The following is a 16,290-nucleotide window of genomic DNA, read 5'->3' on the forward strand; positions in this document are numbered from 1 at the left end:
TTATACACGTCACCGTGTTGGTTTTTTAAGAAGCACCGTATTGGAACTCCCGGAATCCCCTTAATATTACCAACAATAATTGCCAAAAAAGTCTGTTCGTTGTACAGAATTTGCCATCACTATGCAATTAATATAATAATAATTTATGGATCAACATTCCCATGTGTTTAAAGTTTCGCGTATGCCGAAGGCATACACGAATGCAGTCGAAGTTGACTGATAGCTTTGGCAATAATCAATTCATTGATAATGTTATCTAGTGTTATCTACGAGGAATAGAGAAGGAAGTAACGAACAAGCTATGGCAGTTCTCTTTACCCGTTCATCGCCAACGGACGTACGAAGTTCTATTAATTAACTGAAAACGATTGAAAGAGCAAAAACAAAAGACCCACTCGAACCATGTCACGGACCAAGGTGAGCAATAAACTCTTTAAAACGAAATGGTAGTTCGTCCAGAACATTTTATTGTAACTGAAATCGGAATATACATATGGCTGCCAGTTTGAATTCTATTTATGTTCCGATGATGTCAACTTTAATGGCATAATCGGATTGGCAGTAGTTTTCTGGTGAGGTAAAATAATTAAGGGCTTGTAAATCATGGGAAACCTATGAGGGTGACGAATACGCCTTTGATACGACGAGAAAGTGCGAGGAGTATGACATATGAAGAGTATGAACCCCGAAAAGTACAACAGTTGCCACATGGTTCGATATATCCCAGAGAGCAATCCCAATTGTAAACAATTCTGGTGTCTGAGAATCTTTGGACCGAATACAGGTGCCTCCTCCAAGCTTGGGGTAGGTTTATTTATCGGTGAAAACGGTTCGGATGAGCCTTATAACAATTCCCCGGAGAACTTATACTGGTTCGATGGGCACCTCGATTCGATGGCCGGCACGAAGACTCAGGGCGAATCGAGGTATTATAGCGCCAGAGCCAATATTGAATTGGAAATTAGTTCATACTCGTAATAAGGATCTGGGTCTAACTGATAACACTAGTCTATAAAAATATATATAGCTTTTTTCCGCTGCGAATCAACCGAATTTTTATGATAGATTTGGGGCTTTTTCACACAATTTTTGTATGTGAAAAAAGCACTACCTCTGAAAAAAAAAGTTTAAAAAACACCAGACCAACAAAATATAAAAAACTAACCACCTTATTATGATGACAATAAATAATTTTGCACAACCTTGGCTACAATGAAGTCTTATCATAATACCTTCGGCGCATAAATTAGCCAGTAAGGAAGCTAACTTCCACACATTTGGTACCTATTTTACTTGGGAAACAATAGGAACTTTCGAGATTCAAAAACTATTAGTTAATTGAACATTTTATACCATTTGTACGAAATATTTGCTCTAGATGCATATTGGGAAACCTCGAATCCATAATGTGGATATTTAAGTACTAATGAGTAGTACTTCAACTGCACTGCCACACCTTTCAAAATCACCTTATCCTTGAACCTAATCTAATCTACTTTTCCCAATTGATATTTTTGCTATAGCTACACCGGTCAACGATTGGATGGCTGCTCGTTCTGCTCACCACAGTCTTAGTCCAGGCCGAGGATACGGTCAAGGCGGCGAACAACACGATTGTGGTGCACACTCCATTGCAGAACTATGATCAGCCCACGCTGCGGGACTACGAGGAGTGCCAGGCGAATAGGGACAAATGCATAGATGTGTGTGGCGGGGATGGGGACTGCCAGGATGAGTGTCCGCTGTGCCCGGAGCTGTACGACAAGCCGCTGATGGTGCAGGGCGTAAACGACACGGAGTTCGTGGCCCCCGCACAGAAACCCCTAAACACCACCAACATCATCCGTCTGACGAACGAGATCAACAACATCATCCAGCACGACATTAAAAATCGCAACGAGGTCAATGTCCAGGTGCAGCAGAATGTATCTCAGGTCGGAGGACGCTTCGGTTTGGGCTACAACGACCAGGGTTCCTGCTGCTTTGTGGTGAGGAGGGCGCGTGAGTGCGAGAGCAAGGACAACTGCCAGGAGCAGAGTCGCCAGCGAGTGTGTGGCGAGCGCTGCCAGGCCCGTGTGATGTTGGCCAAGCGAGTGGTCCAGTGCGATGTGGACGAACCCACCAAGTGCCACGAGACTATCGAGTATGTGCCACGCCGGCGCAAATCCACCGTGCGTCGGACAGAATACCCTGAAGCTGCTGGTCCCTGCCGCTACCTGGGCAACTCCTGGCCGTATATCAGCTGCGGCCAAGAACCGGCTCAAGTACAGCAAGTGAAGCGTTCCAGCTGCCAACAGTGCCTCAATCTGCCGTACGGCTATGTTCTTCAGAATGGACTGCCTGCCCAGTGCGCGGGCTGCTTCCTGGGCTATTCGGCTCCCTTCCAGCCCCAGTACTACGCTCCATATGTGCCATACAATCCATACCCACAATTTGCACCCCTCCCCAACTGTGGCCCTGGTGGCTGCAGCAACAACATCATCGATGGATCGCGATTGGAGCCCAGCGACGATATCCCTTCCCGCGATGACTGGATCCTGTGTGATGGCGACAACATAGATGATTGCCTCAATAACGCCGATGGCAAAAAAGATAGTCCATCCATTCAACCTGATCTGACATCACAGGAAAAGGAAGATGAAGATTATGGCGTGCCGGCTCAGCGACGACGTCGGCGGCGTCAAAATCGTCACGAGTTTGTGCCATCCGCCTACAGCAAGCGCAATTAAACTCCAACTAAAACGGATTCCGTACTTATATTCTTTTTATACTCAAAATTGAATCATTCGCCTCATAATCTCCTCTCTAAATGATCTTAAACCATGCCATATTCCTTTGATTTTATTTGCCATAATGTATTTTGCCACGTAATAATTTGTTTCTTAATAAAGTTGCTTTCTCGACAAGTTGAAGGTACTTATGAAATTTTGATAGTATATGGTATATTCGAAGCGGACTTTGCCAACGTTTATTAAAGATACGTTAAATTATTCGATTGACATTTTAATAGTAAAAAAATATCCGATGCACCCAAAGATTGGTCTGTCGTGGCTTCTCAGATCGATCAACTAGATTAATTCGTCACGTTGCAATGGTATCATAATACCCAGAATGAAGGAAAAAAGTTTCCTGTGAATGACTAGCTCGCTCTCTAACACTTCCTCGATCAGTGAAGGAGATGCAACGGCCAAATGGCACTTCGTTGGTGTTATTAGAAAAATAGGTCATGAACGGTGTGAATGGAAACAGCTGCAGTATTGGAAATTAGTTAAAACCGGATTAACGGAGTGAAGAAATATATTCTAGAAGTTACACAAATAATAAGATTGTATACTCGTATTTACAAATCGAGTTTCGAGGAATATTTGCCGCCACACCCAGCATTAAGAGTGGCTTAAATTTTGTAATCTTACCAAAAAGATTTCACATGGTTTCCTCTGCTAATATTTAATTAGAATGCTTATTTAACTAATTGTAAAATACACATTTTAATAAGAAACAAATCGGCTACAAGGGTTTATGTACTTTAAATAACGATTTATTTGATTGGCAGGGTGTAGAGCACAGGGCACAGGGCGGTAGGACCCTGTGTTTCTGCTTATAGACTAAACAACGTTTAATAAAATGTACTTCCTCATGCTTTAATGGTTCTGGTTAACAGTTTCTAGCGATCTAAATATATTTATATCTCATATGAATTGGATTTGATTTAAAGACATTTGTTCTTGCACTTTGCTTTGCATATAAAGGTAGTTGGTTTTCGTATAGTTAAAAAGGGGGGCGCTCGCTGCTACTTCCCCATAGTTTGTTGCCCGTCTAGAAGAACAAGTGATGAAACGAAATTACTAGAACTTATGGTAATATTGCGCGTATGTGGTTTTTTAGTTGTTGGTTTATTCGTCACTATTTTGAAAGTGGTTCTTAAGGTCCACAAAGGGCTTTACTTGATGCCCAATTCCTTGAGTTCGGTCTCTTCGTCCACGGAGTCCTCATCTTCTGAGCCATGTACAGATGGGGCCGGGGTAGTGTGACCTATTGATAATTATAATGAAATTCGAATGTTTTACTGAAGGACTGCAATAGAGGTGGGTGGGCATGGAACTTATTTTCTTTGTGTCACGTCGTGAGCGTGTTCAAAAATTGAATTCTTACGCTTACGTCTTCGTTCAGCACAAAATCGCCACGACGACCAATTTATTCGCGTAAGAAATTAATGGTCAGCTTTTCCCTCCTAACTAATCGTTACATGTGTTTATGGCTTACTCACAAACACACTAAAATGTGAAAAATTAACTAAACAAACAAAAAAGTGCATAGTTTATCATTTGTTCGGTAACTTGAACAATGATGCCTATGTTTCTTTATTATCAATAATATAATATAAGCCGGCGACGATTTTAAAAGAAATTGGAATGGAAAAAAAGATATTTTAATGTTTCTTGCTGGACCGTGCTCGGAAAATTATTATTAATTATTTAACCGGTCGTGGCGAAAAATATCAGTCCATGCCCATCTCTTGACTGGAATGCTTAATTTTCACTTACGCGATGAGGTGGGGCTAGGCGGTTCACTGTGGGGGCGCGAGAAGACCAGGTTACTGCGGGACCCGTATAGGCTTAACTCATCCACATAGTCCGGATAGACGGCCTGCAAGGCCTTGACCCTGGCCTGTCTGTAGTACTGTAAATTAAAGTTAAAGATTATGGAGAAACTATTGAAATAATAAAGGTCTAAATGTTTAAGAGTAATGCATACAATGCCCAGGGTACGCCAGTCGAGCAAATCGCTGAGACGCTCAGTACGATTGCGTTGAATGATACGCTGGCGGCGATTCAGACGCGAGAAGTCCATCATAAAGCTGGACAACTGCTGGATACTGTCCTCGAGGCCAATGTAGCGACGATCGACGATGTAGATGCCATACGACTTGGGATCACTGATGTGCTCCTGCATGAAGCAGCCGAAGCCAGACAGATTCGTGGTCACACTGGGTATTCCCATGACAGTGCACTCGGCGGGTGTGTATCCCCAGGGCTCATAGTAGGAGGGGAAGACGCCCAGATGGCAGCCGCGGACAAACTCCTCGTAGTCGATGCCAAACAAGGGATTAGACGAGTTTAGGAACTCTGGATGGAAGACCATCTTAACTCGATCGTTCACCGAATTGAAGAGATGACAGCGACGAATCGACGCCAGCACCGGATCGTTCCAGTCATCGGCCACATTGTGCGTAGTCACCGGCGGCATCGATTCGCGCTGCATGGCGTACATGCAACGCTTGATTTTCACCATATCATCCTTCTCCAGCAGATCGCCTACTTCGGGTAGGCGGCCCTTGACGCATGTATCGAACATGCGCTTACCAACCGCCTGCTGCACGTTGTTGATGGTGTCACGGAGCTGCTTGATCACCGCATGGCCACGCAGCGAGTCTACATTAAAGTTGTTCGTCTTGGTGGGGAAAATGAGGAACGCCACCACCGTGGTGTCGGGGCGCTCGTGCTTCAGCATGGCGTTCACACGCGCCAGGGCCTCAATGAAGATGTCGGCGCCCTTGTTGCCGAACTCGTAGCGACCAGCGATGAAGAAATACAACGTCTTGTCCAAATCAAAGTCCATATGGCTGTGTGACAAAATTGAGGCGAATGAATATTAGTGTTTCTGTAGGCATCAGATATACTCACCCATAGAAATGACCCCGCACGAATTCATTGATCTTCTCCTTGGCCACGGCGTGCATGTTCTGGAACTCGTGAATGGCCGAGAACTTCTTCACGTTAAGGCCGTTGGGCGTGATAATGTCCGGCTTGCGCTTGAGCAGATGCTCGGCTTCGTAGCCAGTAATTTCCGAGACGGTTGTAAACACATGCGCCAGGTGCGTGGCGCCCCGCTCCAAGCAGTATCGATGGTAGATCTGCCTCTTGCCCGCCTCCTCGTCCACAGCGAACTTATCCATGTTGTTGTAAAAGTCCGTATTGCCCGCACACAAATAGCGACCCAGCAGAGTGGCATGGGTGGTGAAGACGGTGGCAATTTCCACCTGTCGTGTGCGCAGCACAATCAGGGCCACGCCGGCCTGCCACTCATGGAAGTGGGCAACAACCCGGGGCGGATTAAGGTCATGGTTTTGTGAGTATGTGACAGCAAAGTTGCGGAACTCTTCAAGGAACTCGGCGATCATGAAGCCCAGGATGATGGCATCGTTAGTCTCGATATCCAAATGAGGTATTCCAATGTGGCACTTCTCCCACATCTCCGACTTGAACTGGTCGAGCTTCCAGGCTGCAGAGCCAATGTCAAACAGAATGAGCTGGGGATTGCCGTCCACCAGCCAGCGTCCGGTGTGGATCTTGTAGCCGCGAGATCGCAGCGAATTGACGGCATCGAGCAGAGGATTGCCACGCGGAAACTCCATCTCTTCCATCTCGGTGCGGGCACAGACCTCCTTGTAGGGTCCCATCATGCACAGCTGTTCGCCCATCTCTTCGGTGGACACGTAGGCTTTGGACCTGATGACTGTGTAAATGCCGCCCACCTTGTTGGCCACCTCCCATGCCACCTCAAAGTTCCAGCGGTTCTCGCGCGATGCAATATCGCCGCGATCGAAGTAATCCTTCAGGTCCACGCCGGACTCCACTCTCGAAAAGCGTCGATTCATCTGCAAAGAGTAATTTGAAGGTAAAATTAGTTTTATTTTTCAGCTGGGTTTCAGTATTATGTATAACCCTTAAGCCATATGGGGAGGCGTCTTGATCTTCAAACCGATAGGACATTTGTCGTCGCATCATGCTATTGATATGCTGTTCGGCTGAGTTCAGTTCGAAGCTAATCTGTTCTGACCGTAGCTGAAGTTAACTGACAACTGGAATGACTGAACCTCTCCGCTGAGGCTCCCGTTGCGAACTGATAATGATAACTAAAATTAGCCACCGGCTTGACCCACATTACAAGCTGCGCTTCGGACGCGACGCCTTATCGCTTCTGTGTCTGTGCCCGTTCCCATGCTCATGTTCATGCTGCTGTCCTGGTCATCGGCATCACACGCCGCCAGGCCGGCCCGTTGCATCATCATAGAACGAGGTGCAATCGTTGCTGCATTTCACGGTTCGGCCCCGATAAGGCCTGGCTGGGCCCAGCTCTGCGACATCGCCTCTGTCCCTGACACTCACCGGCCGTATGTTCATCCATTTGTTTGCCTGTACATTGGACTGGCACAGAAATTTTGGCCTCTATTTTTAGATGCAGGAAATTGTCCGCATCATCGGTTGATCATGAGTTTGCCAATTTTCCTTGCGTCTATGTATATTTTGCAGCGACGCCACACGTTTTCATTGGTAAAATTGGTACAAACTCGAGGAGAGGTGCAACGAAACGTTCCAAAAGATCAGAAGTAAAATTGATACGATGCACAGATTCGATCACTGAATGAGGATTGGAGCCTTACCAACTGAGTGTTGGGTATAAATGTAGAGTCGCGGCCCCAGCTGCGACTCACAACGTTCCCTCTCGTTTTTCTTTTCAAATGAAGACACTTTTTTTGAATGACCTTGGCCAAGGCAAACCGGCCTTATGTGCATGAGCAACATACGATTATACATATGTACATAAAACACCGGAAGCTACATCTGAGTTATTCGCTAAACTTGAGTTTGACTAGCTTCCAAACCGATCGTTAATATCCGATCTTATTTATGTAACGCGCACTCACTTTATATCTTTTATCACTCATTAATTGCACTATTTATAATCTTCCCTAACTTTAACGATAACTATATTTATATAAAATAGTTGGATAGGCAGTACTGCACTTCTTTCTCCTCATTACTCCCTCTTGCACCACAGGATTTGTTTGAAAACACGGATGTGAGGAATGAGGAAAAGAAATTAGCGCAGAGATGCGAGACGCAGGTACGCCGAAAAGTAAAAGTGCAAAAAGCCAGAGGGAATGATGGCAAAACCTGCCTGGCAAAAAAACAGATTCTCTCAGTTTTCTTGGCAATTGAACAGACCATTTTCTTACACTTTTATTTTTATTCAATTATTCAATTAGAGCTCTGTCTCCCTCGTTCTTGCATCAGTACACACACGCGCGGCTCTCAAATGGTCTTCTCCTCCGCCCCTCTGCCAGCAACGACAAAACTCCGAAAATAACAGCCACAAAAGGAGGAAGAGAGGGAGCGACCTCGCAGCAGTGGTCTGAAAGAAATTGTCTGATACCCTGGCAGGGGGTAGACTGATTTACACCAGATTTTGACATCAGTGAGAGTTGTCTGCACCTGGAATGTCTTTGAGTCTTTCAAAAATTACAATCACAGATCAAAATTGGGTCGCTCGTATGCTATAGCAGCCATATGAACGAAGGATATGTGAGGGTATCACAAGATTCGGCCCCCGAAGCTGGCCTCCCATTCTTGTTTTTTTTTTTCATTGCCAGAACGGCGGCGTCGGTAGAAGCAGCTAAAAGTCAAATAAAGGTCAGTGGCAGTGCTGGGGCTGCTCTGCCGGCGTCGGCATGGGCAGAGCATTAAAAATTGGTTTAGTTTCTGCGGGCTGCCGCTGCTTTTGTTGCTTTAATTATTGCTTTTTAACTCGCTCGTCGAGTTTGTCTTGATAATGTTCTTGTTGTTGTTGTTGCTGCATTCCGGAGAGAGCGAGAGAGTGTTCATTTTTTTTGTTTTATCAGGTAGCTGCCGGTGCGGCTCGGCGCATTGATAGCGCTGGCAGCGGCAGCGCTGCTTTTCAACGCGTTTTGTTTATGTTTCTCTTTTATCACTTTTTTTTCTAAGCAGGTATTGCAATATTTTAAAAATACTATGTATATGTTTCCAGATTAATGAGGCGTCCATGTGGCGCCAATTGCAATCAATGCTGCTGATAACACAATTTGTTTATATATGTATGGATGGGTACAAAACGATTGGCACGCGCACTGCTGGCTGTAATTTGTTATATATTCATTTTATTCAAGAAAATCACCTTAAAGCTACAGCACACGAAACGAACGATTGAATAGGAATGAAAACAAAAATTCGGAACATTAACAATAGGGTGGGTGTACGGGGGGGGTAACGGTTCACACTGAGAGGTATTGAAGCAGTGTGACCGACCCCCAGAAATATACCATCTCATTTTAAAAATATACCGTAAATATACTGATGAGCATACGAACTTGGGCCATATAAGCCCGCTCTATTTAAACAATTCAACGACTTGAACACATAATTTTATCCGATTGATAGATCCATTTTTTACAAGATGTGTTAATTTAAATTACTCCTTTTTATAGAATTTTTTCTCAAATAAGGTTCATACAAATAAAGTCAAAAGACAACAACTTATGTACTATATACGGAATGAAACGTAAGTGTGTCTGGTATTTCACGTAATTGTTGCACTATACACTATAATTCTACACTATTTCTTTTAATTAATTGAAATACATGTTGAACAAACACAACAACGAAACGCGGAATTGAGCATTGCGCTCTCTTTTTTGATCTCTAAAACGTGAAACCATTAATTGAATTTCAAATAATACCACAAATAATTATGTTGCATCCAGAGTGCTGTTCTGGGCGCGGATTTCGAAATTGAATTTTGTATTAAGAAATTACAACACACCGCAGATTTTTCAACCAAGCTTTTCAACATTTTATTAATGAACGGAATAAGAATGGGTAGGAATAATACGATACAGTGCTTGTGTGCTTTTATTCAGACTGTAACAAATATTCGATGGAAAAGATTTTTGATTTCTATTATAATTTGAATTTACCACACAGAATGCATTTTATATCTATACATTTACAATAGAGTTCTAGAGTTAAAATTCACCTTGAACCAATTTTCTTTATGATTTGACCAGAAAGCGTCAGAACTTACCTTCAATTCCATTCAATTTTGGCATTAAAAGTAATATTTCACACAAACTTGAACGTAACCTTGCTCTATAAACAATTTAATGTTCTTTGTGGAGCGCGTCCGCTCGCTTAGCCCCAATTATAACCAAAAGATGGTCACGCAATAGCTTTATTTCACTCTCTCATTCCTTGCCGCTTTTTTTTATGTTTATTAATTGAAAAAAAAAATATAAGAAAAGGGGAGAGAGAGAGGGTCAGAAGAGTTTGGTAAATGGGTCAATCGAGTGAAAGTTTGACTGCAGATATTCCAGTGCTTCTTACGAACATTTCCTCACGGTTACTTTTTATGTGAAGATTCACTGGGGATATCACATAATTGATAAGAAGAACCTGCGGCAATATAATTCTCATACTCAATACTATCTGGTTTTAAAGGATCGTTCTTTAAGGTATAGTGTTAAAGTAACACTTGTACTTAGATCATAAAATAATGGAAAAGTGCTTAATTATGCATTTATTTATTAATTTGGTGTTCTGTCTTCTGCAAGACTTATTTATATTGCAGGCACAAGTCATAAAATTATTTCAATCGTAGGTATACACAAACATGCAGATGTAAATATTTATTTCGAATTCTAAAAAGAATTGCTCAATCGTGATTGATTTCTTTTCTTTATTTCTTATTTAATTTATTTTTTATTTATTTTTGTTTGTTTTATTTTCAGTGTATAATACCCACGAATACTACGAAGCAAGCGCACTCAGCATTAAATGGGAATCACTCATTTTATCATCGCGCCCGCCTGTCACCAGGTGGACCAGGGAGGTGGATGTTGCCTTGCCCTTGTCCAGGGTTCAGCATCCAATGCCATTCTGTGCGCCTTACAAGGTCAAACGGCAATTGTTATTACATATTCGTACATTGTTTCGTCACTACACTGGAAATTTTTGGTGTCATTAAATTGCTTAATCCTAATATATAAAGTCCTAACAAAAATTCAGAAGTGTTGATTTCTGCTGCACTATGGGACCAAAGACCTCTTTTTATGTAACCAGCCAGCTTCTTGGGTACGACATTTCCTTCGTTCACATTAATTATAATTGTTTTTAGGCCGTCGTAGAAATTTCTGGCCATAATTGGTTATACCTCCTACCGCCAAAAAGAATGCAGGAGAATCACATAGGCCTCTCGCTAACAAAAGTATATCTTTAGCAGTTGCACCCATCCGCTGCTCAGTGATTAATGTCCCACCAAATTATGACAGGAAGTAATTTTGAAATAAAACTCCAGGGTTTCAAGACGTGCAAAGGGGCAAACAACCACAACTCAAGAACAAATATAACAAATAGACTAATAGACTAGACAATAAAAAGAGTGAACAATAAAACATTTAATCCAGATATCGGCGTTACATTTTTGTTTACTTAAAAACGACTAAAGATCAAGGTTTTAATTTAACCAAAAAACGGTTGTTGGTCCTATAGTGTCTTGGTTAAATGCTTAAAAAAATAGCTTATGTATATTTATAAAAATTAACCAAATAGAATGCCCGTCCTCTGTATATAATGGATGCATACTGAGTATACCATTGTCCAGTCCCATTTTTCCGTCTTTCTCGCTCTCTAACTGTATCCGAAGTGGCTTCTTCTTATTTATGTCGAGTCTGCATTGAATGTCTTTGACGCGAGGAGCTCTCTGTGTGTCCTTGATAACAATCAATTGATAACAGGCACAATGTGGCAAAAACAATGGTGTAGGAGTACTGTCTGTGGCGTTTCTTTGCAGCAGGCGGGAGCTGGCTAGCAGTAAATCATTTTGGAATACCGTTTTCTGGCATTGAGCCAAAGTTTATAAAGATAAGATCGGGAATTCCCTGAGAACAAGCTCATGATGGTCGCATATTTTTGGTTTCAGCTCCTGCAGACACACAGAGCACACAAGAGGAGCGAGCGGGAGAGATAACGGGACACATACCATAATATGAGATTCGAAGGGCGGAAATATGCATCACCTTTTATTTATACACTGTGCTCAATCTCTCTTGTTTCATACTCTCTCGCTGTCTTTCCCTTTTAGTTTTTAGTTAGTTTTTGCAATTTCCTGCACAGATACGCTCAGAGTGTGCTTATTTTAAGTACTTCCTAAACGAGGCAGCAGCCAAATTGCAGCCATAGCATTATTTCCGCTTCTGAAGCTGTGCAGGGAATAGAGGAATAAAGACTCAAATGCCGAATCTTTTGGTTATCTGGCAGATCCATCAATCTTTTTCTAAGGCGGCTGTATGATATAGTCAACCGATTTTAGTCAGATTTGATCAAGTATTAAGAATTGTAATACCTCTTTCACACAAAGAATAACTTTCACTCAAATAACATTTAAAAACCGAGGATAGAATAGCAGAAATTATACTAAATTCTCGTGCACATATTATAAATATAATTTTTAGGATGATTCTTTAACCGGAACCGGAAATTAAATTGTAAATATTTTCATAAGAAAACTATTTATTTTGCAACTGCAATGAAACCAGTTGCTGCCTCGTTTCGCCAGTACCTTAGTGATTATTCCTTACACCCACATAAAAAACATTAGCACCCGGCTAGGACATCTACTCGTTCGCTTATCTAAATCTGTGGAAACTGTTGGCAATTTAAAAGGACACAAATATTTTTGTGGTATTGCGAGGTCAAGGATAGAAGCTGGAATTCTTGTTTATTTGTCACAGAATTTCAATTTTGCAGAGAACCTTTGAACAGAAATTAAATTAATTAAATATTTTCTTTGATGGCATTCTTCTTATAATATTTTGTAATGTTCTCGGATTTAATCATCATAAAAATTAACTATTCTTACAATGAAAAGAGTATGTGGTTCCAGAATGTTTAATTAAAAAGTCAAACTTATAGAAATGTAACATATTTTTTTAAATTTTCCTTAAATCTTAAACAAAACTGGATTTCCCAGCGCTCCTTTAAAGATTCATTTTTCTCTGCATACATTTATTTGGAGCAATGCCCAAACTCAATTCCAGAAATATCGCACCAAAAAAAAAAGGGGGAAACCCCCTCTAATAATAATTCAGACGTATCTGCTGGTATCATCCAAAAACTGTCATGGAACTAACAAAGAAATGAAAGTCCGAAAATAAACGAGTGATATCGAGGACAAGCGTTTTTGCCACGCCATAAAGAGCTTAATTAAAAACTTGGTTATAATTCATTAGCGACCATGGCCGGGCACGTGAACTTCACTCAGCCCAGACCAGGACCTGGAGGAGCGGGTGGAAGACACTCAACTTAACCGACTTAAGGTTAAGGGACGTCCAAGTCAAATGTGACTAATTTATGTCACGGCCCCCAAACACTAACCCCCATAATCGCCCAACCCAATGTCGAAATATTGCAGGACAATAAAGATAACAGCAAAAGAAGCTTCCACACTGAGTCGAGGTTTCGTTGATAGCATTGAGGCGACATAAGCATAGGCACCAAAGGCAGCACAAGCAGCAATACAAGCATTAACAAAAGCAGCAGCAGAAGTCGAATTGGACTAGAGGATACCCACTAAGCAAATTGATATAGTAAGGGCTAAAAAAGAATAATAATCCAATATGGTGCTCAAGGTCTTAAATCCTTGTGCCCATTTAGATACCATATATTATAATTACGCAATAGTTTCTGGCATATCTTAAAATATTAGCTCTCTATAGTTATCCTAAGTCAGAGGTTCACATCCTTGAAATAAAGCTTTCGAACAAGACTGATGCGTATGGTCTAGCACCCTTTCTTGCGAACTTACCGACTACTAATAATAATGAACAGAAATTCCTGTTACATACCTTCACATGATACTAACATACCCTTGTCATTATTAATTACCTCGCGTCAAAAGTGTTGCCTACTTTGTGGCGCATGCGTTTGGGGCTCGCCATACGTACATGCAACATGGTAAATGTGGTTGCTGTTGTAGGTGGCTGCTGCTGCCGATGGGGGTGGTGGCATTCTGGAGGATGCTCTGCCACTGTTTGTACACAAACTGGGGCAGAATCGGCAGCAGAGGCAGCGGCAGAGGCGGCAGCAGCTGACGGCACGAATTCGAATTTCGAAAACTGTTATCACCAATGCCGAGTATCTGTGTGAGTGATTCTCTCTGTATGTGTGTGTGTGGGTATCTGCGTGTCTCTGTGTGGCGGTGCGGACCTACCAGTGGCAGATGAAAGCCCATCATTCGGCGGCTGTTGCACGTTGCGTGTGGTTTCGTTTGGCTCCAACCCCGCATCCTGCGTGACCCGCGTCCGTCCCCGGCTAAAACTCGTATTCAAAGTGCGTTTAGTTGTCGTTGTTGCTGTCAGTGTTGGCGTTGGGTGTTCGTTTTTTAATAACGCAACAGCAAGTAGCGAAAGTGGTAGCAACTATGTCCTCACAATCCTCCTGACAAGTTGCAGACCTGCCATTTACCATTCGCAGTCCGTGGTAGTCGGTTGTCATCGCGCTTATCTCCGGATTCGGATCTCCTCAGTCACTGATCGCATTGGGAGAGCATATTGAAACGGTTGAATATTTAAAAAATTATTATAAGTCCAATGAAATATTAAATATATAAAAATAAATAAATACTTTTGAGCAGATAGCTCTCATCAGCTACAAATAAAAACAAAAAAAACATTACAAAGTTGTAGAGCATATTATATAAATTGGTAAAAAAACACATTGAAACAGTATAAAACAATTTAAGAAATAAATAAATAAAAAATCCAATTAATTATTTTATATTTTAATTTTTAAAGTGAAGTTTCCAGTGAATTGAATATCCCAGCCCAAAACAATGATCCCTAAAAAGATTGTACAAACATTTTGAAACCTATTTATAAAGGCTATCTCTACTAAAATGTTTGTTTGTGGTTGGGGTTTAATTGGTTTATAAATTTGGGTCCTTATTATATGTTGGAGCATTTATAAATTTATTTTAAAATTATTTGTGAAATATTTAGTTATTAAAAATGAAATAAATAACATTCGAAAATAACTTTAAAAAACACCTAAAGTAAAATGTAATTATTTAAATAATTCAAAATCATTTAAAGATTAATAAACAGAATACTAGGTTTACTTTAACTTTAAAAATTTTAAAATATTCAAAATCACAATAAAAGCTATAAATTACGTTAATTACGTTAATAATTTACAAAAGAAATTTGAGCAATTAAATTATAATTCATTTGGAATCCCTCCAACGTTTTGCTTGTGGCGTTAAGCATACGCCTAGTAGGCCAATTTAAATGCCGTCAGATCTTTTCCCTTGTGGAGCAACCTTCCAGTAGCATCCAGCAACAGACTCTGTCTGAGCCACAGCCTCCCAAGGGGCAACATCAAAAACCACTTTATAATGCGATTTGCCAGAGAAACCAGTTAAATTGCGTAATTAATTCAAGCGAGCAACGACAGGAGCAGCTTCAGCTGCTACTCCTACGGGAAAAAACACCAGAAATATTACGAAAATAACTCAACAGCCACATGCCAGGACGGCTAATAATAATGCCCTCCCAGAGGGTATTATAATTAATTCCAAAAGTTGGAACATTTGTTTTAGATCAGAATAAGTCTCGCTAATGTATTTATGTATATCCCTTACGGTTTCTCTGATCTATACATCTCTGTTCACGTATCTATGGAATTGATCTTTCTATGGAATCTATCCTTCATGGATATAAAACCTATCCACTTATTCCTATCAATATATTCATCAGATCAGGTTGTACCATACAAAAAGTCTATCTTTAATCTATGAGCGACAGTTTGGTTTTATTTTATAGGCAGAGAGATACAATATTTCTCTATATTCTGGCACAGGGTATTTCAAGCTTCCAACCGTTGGATCTTGTAAGTCCTTCACATTTTAAATTCTTTTAATTTTGTTGAGACCCCAAAAAAGGACATGCCTATGCTACGAGTATATATGTTTGAGTTTGTAAGAAAGAGAAAGAGTGTGGTAAAGCGAGAGTGATAGAGACGGAGCTACTCCTGGAGTTACGCTGAGCTCAACAATTTTACCACAATTTAATTGAACAGAATTCCGGAAGCAGCGAAAACGGTACTTCTTTAAACGAGAACTGAGAATCATTTATCGCGCCGCCAATTTAGTCGTCACGCCCCATACATAACCACCTCCCACCACCACCTATCCCCACATCCCAGACGTGCAAATCCCGCTAAAAACGAACGGAAATAAAAACACGCAACAAAAAATGAAATCAAATCAAATAAAATCAAATTATATGAGCAACGCGAGCCCCCCAGAAAGAAGAAATATATTCTTACTTCTGGCTAATCCCTGAATTCCCATTTTCCTTTTCCCCCTTTCTGGGGCAGGTTAAGCGTGCCGCAAGTCCGCATCACATCACATAATGAAAATCAAAGTACATAAATATAA

The 16,290-nt window shown here is 41.3% G+C and overlaps 2 protein-coding genes across 3 annotated transcripts; one reads left to right on the forward strand and one right to left on the reverse strand.

Moving 5' to 3' along the window:
- Positions 1 to 331: 331 nt before the first annotated feature.
- On the forward strand, positions 332 to 2,912 carry LOC6591636. Its single transcript, XM_002017091.2, has 2 exons — positions 332 to 417; positions 1,524 to 2,912. Exons 1-2 carry the CDS (start codon positions 403 to 405, stop codon positions 2,727 to 2,729), a joined length of 1,221 nt encoding a protein of 406 aa, XP_002017127.1. The 5' UTR covers positions 332 to 402; the 3' UTR covers positions 2,730 to 2,912.
- Positions 2,913 to 3,508: 596 nt separating this feature from the next.
- Positions 3,509 to 9,017, reverse strand: LOC6591637 (glycogen [starch] synthase). 2 transcript variants are annotated; one of them, XM_026984161.1, is made up of 5 exons: positions 8,977 to 9,017; positions 5,685 to 6,658; positions 4,756 to 5,623; positions 4,545 to 4,680; positions 3,509 to 4,032 (listed from the first exon to the last, which is right to left on the reverse strand). In XM_026984161.1, the coding sequence occupies exons 2-5, from the start codon at positions 6,656 to 6,658 to the stop codon at positions 3,941 to 3,943; spliced, it is 2,070 nt and encodes a 689-aa protein (XP_026839962.1). In that variant the 5' UTR covers positions 8,977 to 9,017; the 3' UTR covers positions 3,509 to 3,940. The 2 variants fall into 2 exon arrangements, with proteins under 2 accessions (XP_026839962.1, XP_026839959.1); XM_026984158.1 differs by lacking the exon at positions 8,977 to 9,017 and adding an exon at positions 6,726 to 6,842.
- Between the last annotated feature and the right edge of the window lie 7,273 nt (positions 9,018 to 16,290).

This window comes from Drosophila persimilis, unplaced genomic scaffold, assembly GCF_003286085.1.
Source record: "Drosophila persimilis strain 14011-0111.01,24,50 unplaced genomic scaffold, DperRS2 tig00000000-arrow-pilon, whole genome shotgun sequence".
In the NCBI taxonomy this organism is placed as follows: domain Eukaryota; kingdom Metazoa; phylum Arthropoda; class Insecta; order Diptera; family Drosophilidae; genus Drosophila; species Drosophila persimilis.

Coding starts and splice junctions, on each gene's coding strand:
- LOC6591637 (XM_026984158.1), bottom strand. CDS start 6,788: ATGATGCGACGACAAATGTCCTATCGGTTTGAAGATCAAGACGCCTCC. Junction 4,681..4,755: donor ACTGGCGTACCCTGGGCATT/GTATGCATTACT, acceptor TTTAATTTACAG/TACTACAGACAGGCCAGGGT. Junction 4,033..4,544: donor GCCTAGCCCCACCTCATCGC/GTAAGTGAAAAT, acceptor AATTATCAATAG/GTCACACTACCCCGGCCCCA.